This window comes from Choloepus didactylus, chromosome 20, assembly GCF_015220235.1.
Source record: "Choloepus didactylus isolate mChoDid1 chromosome 20, mChoDid1.pri, whole genome shotgun sequence".
In the NCBI taxonomy this organism is placed as follows: Eukaryota; Metazoa; Chordata; class Mammalia; order Pilosa; family Megalonychidae; genus Choloepus; species Choloepus didactylus.
The window spans coordinates 2,878,105-2,883,315 of record NC_051326.1 but is presented as its reverse complement, the minus strand read 5'-3'; the positions used below and the strand labels follow the sequence as shown (position 1 = coordinate 2,883,315).

At 58.5% G+C, this 5,211-nt stretch overlaps 1 protein-coding gene across 1 annotated transcript; it reads left to right on the top strand.

Moving 5' to 3' along the window:
* The first annotated feature begins 365 nt into the window (after positions 1 to 365).
* Positions 366 to 2,806, top strand: LOC119516980 (extensin-like). The gene is made up of 3 exons (XM_037813489.1): positions 366 to 1,887; positions 2,272 to 2,380; positions 2,704 to 2,806. The coding sequence occupies exons 1-3, from the start codon at positions 366 to 368 to the stop codon at positions 2,804 to 2,806; spliced, it is 1,734 nt and encodes a 577-aa protein (XP_037669417.1).
* Positions 2,807 to 5,211: the final 2,405 nt, after the last annotated feature.

Sequence of the window (5,211 nt, the reverse complement as noted above, 5' to 3'; positions counted from 1 at the left end):
GTGCACACTGCGTCTGTCTTTTGCCTTTACTGTGACGTGGGGGGAGGGCAGGGCTTTCCCGCGGACACTGGGGTTGGTGGCCTCAAACAAACGGAGCGAAAGGGCCACTGGAGGCTCCGAGGCAGCTCCTGTCGCACAAGCCCCGTGGGGGCGCAGACCCCGAGCAGAGGGCAGCGGTGCTGAGGGGACCCGGGTTTCAATGGCAGTGAGAGGAAGAGGAGGGGTTACAACGACCTGCACGGCGCCCAGGCCTGGCATGCTTCCTTTATGGCCCTCTACAGCTCCCTGTCCCGGACCTCGACTCCTCTGGGAAGGGAAATGCCTTTTGCATAATGAGAGGCCACCAGAGAGACCCAGAGTTAGCCATGGAGATGAGGCTGCACCCAAGGGACCGGCCACCTTCCCTGCCCTCCCCTGCCCGGCCTTGCCCTGCCCCTGTGCTGAGCTGCCGCTGTCTCCTCCACCTTCCAAGGCTGCCTGGGGCCGCTTTCTCCCCGGACAGGACACCTGGTGTGACCCCCGCCTGCTCTCCTCGCCTGGCATCAGAACCTGCTCACTGCGGCCGGGCACGGGCCCCCATGCCTGCCAGCCTGGCCTCCTCCTACTCTAGAGCCGCTGCGCCCAGCTCCTCCCTGGCCCGCGCGTCACCTCCATCTCCAACCTGCCCCCTCGCGTCACCTCCATCTCCTCCCTGGGCCCCGCGCGTCACCTCCATCTCCCGCCGGGGCCCCGCGCGTCACCTCCATCTCCCGCCTGGGCCCCGCGCGTCACCTCCATCTCCCGCCTGGGCCCCGCGTGTCACCTCCTTCTCCCGCCTGAGCCCCGCGCGTCACCTCCATCTCCCGCCTGGGCCCCGCGCGTCACCTCCTGCTCCTCCCTGGGCCCCTCGCGTCACCTCCATCTCCTCCCTGCCCCCGCGCGTCACCTCCATCTCCTCCCTGGGCCCCGCGCGTCACCTCCTTCTCCTCCCTGGGCCCCGCGCGTCACCTCCATCTCCCGCCTGGGCCCCGCGCGTCACCTCCATCTCCCGCCTGGGCCCCGCGTGTCACCTCCTACTCCCGCCTGAGCCCCGCGCGTCACCTCCATCTCCCGCCTGGGCCCCGCGCGTCACCTCCTGCTCCTCCCTGGGCCCCTCGCGTCACCTCCATCTCCTCCCTGCCCCCGCGCGTCACCTCCATCTCCTCCCTGGGCCCCGCGCGTCACCTCCTTCTCCTCCCTGGGCCCCGCGCGTCACCTCCTTCTCCTCCCTGGGCCCCGCGCGTCACCTCCATCTCCCGCCTGGGCCCCGCGCGTCACCTCCATCTCCTCCCTGGGCCCCGCGCGTCACCTCCTTCTCCCGCCTGAGCCCCGCGCGTCACCTCCATCTCCTCCCTGCCCCCGCGCGTCACCTCCATCTCCTCCCTGGGCCCCGCGCGTCACCTCCTTCTCCTCCCTGGGCCCCTCGCGTCACCTCCATCTCCTCCCTGCCCCCGCGCGTCACCTCCATCTCCTCCCTGGGCCCCGCGCGTCACCTCCTTCTCCTCCCTGGGCCCCGCGCGTCACCTCCAGCTCCTCCCTGGGCCCCGCGCGTCACCTCCTTCTCCTCCCTGGGCCCCGCGCGTCACCTCCTTCTCCTCCCTGGGCCCCGCGCGTCACCTCCAGCTCCTCCCTGGGCCCCGCGCGTCACCTCCTTCTCCTCCCTGGGCCCCGCGCGTCACCTCCATCTCCTCCCTGGGGCCCGCGCGTCACCTCCATCTCCTCCCTGGGCCCCGCGCGTCACCTCCTTCTCCTCCCTGGGCCCCGCGCGTCACCTCCAGCTCCTCCCTGGGCCCCGCGCGTCACCTCCATCTCCTCCCTGCCCCCACGCGTCACCTCCAGCTCCTCCCTGGACCCACGTGCCCAGCTGCCGTGAGCAGGTTCTGATGCCAGGCGAGGAGAGCAGGCGGGGATCACACCAAGTGTCCTGTCCGGGGAGAAAGCGGCCCCAGGCAGCTTTGAAAGGCAGGGGAGATGGCAGCAGCTCAGCACAGGGGCAGGGCAAGGCCGGGCAGGGGAGGGCAGGGAAGGTGGCCGGTCCCTTGGGTGCAGCCTCATCTCCATGGCTAACTCTGGGTCTCTTCGGTGGCCTCTCATTATGCAAAAGGCATTTCCCTTCCCAGAGGAGTCAAGGTCAGGGTCAGGGGCAGGGAGCCCCAGAGGGGCATGAACGAAGCATGCCAGGCCTGGGCGCCGTGCAGGTCGTTGTAACCCCTCCTCTTCCTCTCACTGCCATTGAAACCCGGGTCCCCTCAGCACTGCTGCCCTCTGCTCGGGGTCAGGAAGGCTGGAGCTGGTTAGACTCCGTCACCCCGTGGTGCACGTCGTCCCCAGCTTTCCAGGCCTCCCTGTCGCCCTTAACGAGGTAAACACCCCTCAGGCCTCCGGAGGAGTGTCCAGAGAGGAGGCTCAGCCACTCTGCAGAGCCTGGGCCCAGCAGCTGCCCGAGCCTTTCCTTCTGAGCTCTGGCTCCCACGCAGACACCTTCTTTTGCTTTCTTTTCTTTTCTTTTCTTTTCTTTTTTTTTTAATTAGAGAAGTGGGTTTACAGAACAATCATGCATGAGGTACAGGATTCCCTTATACCACCCTTTGTACCACCTTATATTTAAATCTTTTTCTCATTTTAAAATAAGTGGGCTTGTAGTGGGTGCTGCTGAGGCCGCTGCCCACATCCCCCCATTTCCAGGGGCTCGCACCTGCCTCTTGGAGTCACCCTGCTCTGTGCTTGCGGCACAGTCACGGAAGTTTGTGGGAATTCAAATCTCTCCCTGGGCACCGCCCTCCATTAGTGCCCGACCGATGGGCTGGTTGTAAACACCCCGGCTCTCTCTCTCGTGGGGGTGATTTTGAATTGTGTGTTTTACGCCAATGCTCAGACCTCCTGTTGGGTATTAAGCTGGTATTGCTTAATTTTACTCTCCTTTTTGGCTGCCTTCCCTTCCCTGTACGCAGCCCCTCCTCACCTTGCACCTGTCCGGCCCCCCCCAGAAGCACAAGCTCCCAATCCAGGCTCTGCCCCGGGAGAAACCTGCTGAAGCACGGGAGAGCCATAGGTTTACGCTGTTTCACTAAAATGTTTTACATACTGATGTTTGATGTCATTTCCTAGAGTTCTTTTCTTTATCTTGTAAAAGTATTTTTCACTCAGAAATTATGGCATAATGACTGAAAACTCAAAAATCAGTTTAAAGGTGGATTACAAAACCAACTTTACAGATCTAAAACTCGATAGGTCATACTGTTTATGATGAATAGTTTTCAAAGAATAAGTAAAATGAATTTCATAAACTTTGGCTCGACTCTGTGCTCTCACCTGCCATGTGGCATGCACACGATTCCAGTTCTACCGGTTTGTGGTTGGGGGTTGAACAAAGGCTTTGTGAAACAGAAAACCAGCCAGGGGATGTCAAGGGTTTGTAATGACAAGCTCTTCTTGTCAGCAAGCTCAGGCTTTGGCTTCTAAAGCACTGGATCATTGCACGCCAACTTCACCCAAAATGCAAACAATATGTGTCCCATGACTTAATCACCTGAAAGACAACAGGTGACGAGGCCGTGCCTGGCTCCAGCAGCCCTCCACACAGAGGGAGGATCCATCAGAAGGCAAATCAGAGGTGCACGGAAACTCATTGCAGACTGTGTGTGTGTGGGAAGAGGCACCAAAAATTAGAAAAAAAGAACAGAAAAGTCAGATTATATTCAGAGAAATGAGGATTGGCAGTGGTGGTAAAGGTTAGGAACTCTGATTAAAGAAAATTATCTGAGTCCAGATAAGAACTTGTTGAAAGAAGCAAAATACAGATGAACGGGTTTGCAGGGATGGGGGGCAGAGATAAAGGTGTGCTGATGGCTGCCCTGGCCCCTCGGAGGGGTGACGTGTGGAAGACGACTGGATTAGGATTGTTTCGTCACAGATCTGGGAAGGCAGTTTTCGGATGAACATAAGGGAGCACTGTATAGCACACAGACGCATCTGACAACGGGGTGCAGCTCGTTCAGCTCAAATGGACGTGTTCAAACAGAAATTGTATATTCCTCTGTCCTCGATCCTCTGGCTGGGATTCCCACTTCAGAAGGAAGATTGGAAAAGATCAGTGGCCTAAAATCTTTCTGTTTTTTTTCACGTTCTTTACAGAGAATCTCATCCAGAAACACACTTTGCAAAACTCATAAAATGGCAGCTGCTCTGCTTGCAAAGGTGCGGGGTGCTTACAGCTCCCTCATCGGCCCCCAAGCAGCTCGAGGAACCCCAGGGCACCAGTTTGAAACCTGCCGAACTAAAACTTTCCTTCCAGCTCTTAAATGCAATATTCGCCTGGAACTGAAATATTATGGATTGAACTTTGTTCCATTTTTAATAATTGTAGAAAACATTTTTATTTTATCTGGAGTCACATTTAAAATCTCTGTTTATTCACTGCTCCATGAAAAATATTTGTTTCCTTATTCATAAGTCAGTGCTCTCCGTTTGAGAGTTGAGATCATGGCTTGGTTGGGCCCAAATTAGTTTGGAGTCGTCCGGCCTCAGGGAGAGAGCTCCCTGCCTGGCTCCTTCTGCTGGGTCTGCAGTGGCCCAGGCTGTCTGAATAAAAACAAAACCTGTGCCTGGAAGGGAGGGTGCAGGGACAGAAGACTGTGCCTGCTCAGACACAGAACACGTTGTCCAGAGAGAAGGATGATGTCACACACGGAAACTTGAGGGCGTGTGCCGCTCGGGGAGCTGCGGTGGCTCCCATGGGTGGGCAGAGTCAGGGAGGGCTGCTGGCAGTCAGCCAGGCCCGGGGTCCGGGTCAAGACTCAGTCCCAGGGTGGTGGATCCGGAGGACACACTGCCAAGGGGAGGGAGGCGACTGGGGATCCAGCCTGGGTAGCAGGAAGGAGCCTCTGACTCAGGAGGTAAGTTAGGGATCCTGGTACAGGAACAGAATTGCAATTCCTGGAGAATATTCTCTTTAAAAATTTGGATTCTGTGTCCTTATGAACTCTTTCATCCTGCAAAGCCTTCTGAATGGGTCCAGGGGCCAGAGGCTCCCCGCTTCTATTTAAGCGCCTTACCTTGATTTTCAAGGGCTTTCCCCAGACGTGGTCTCCACCTGAGGCTGTGAGCTCCCCCGGGGCACCGCTGGTCCATCTGCTCCCCTCTGCGTGCCAGGGTCTGCTGCCCAGCCGTGCTCAGTAGCTCTCCGCAGGGTGA

What these genes read in the sequence shown, in the direction of transcription:
- LOC119516980 (XM_037813489.1), top strand. Translation starts at nt 366, where the DNA reads ATGGAGATGAGGCTGCACCCAAGGGACCGGCCACCTTCCCTGCCCTCC. An exon ending in GACCCACGTGCCCAGCTGCC is followed by an intron (nt 1,888 to 2,271) that starts GTGAGCAGGTTC and finishes GGGTCCCCTCAG; the next exon opens with CACTGCTGCCCTCTGCTCGG. An exon ending in TCCCTGTCGCCCTTAACGAG is followed by an intron (nt 2,381 to 2,703) that starts GTAAACACCCCT and finishes CCCCATTTCCAG; the next exon opens with GGGCTCGCACCTGCCTCTTG.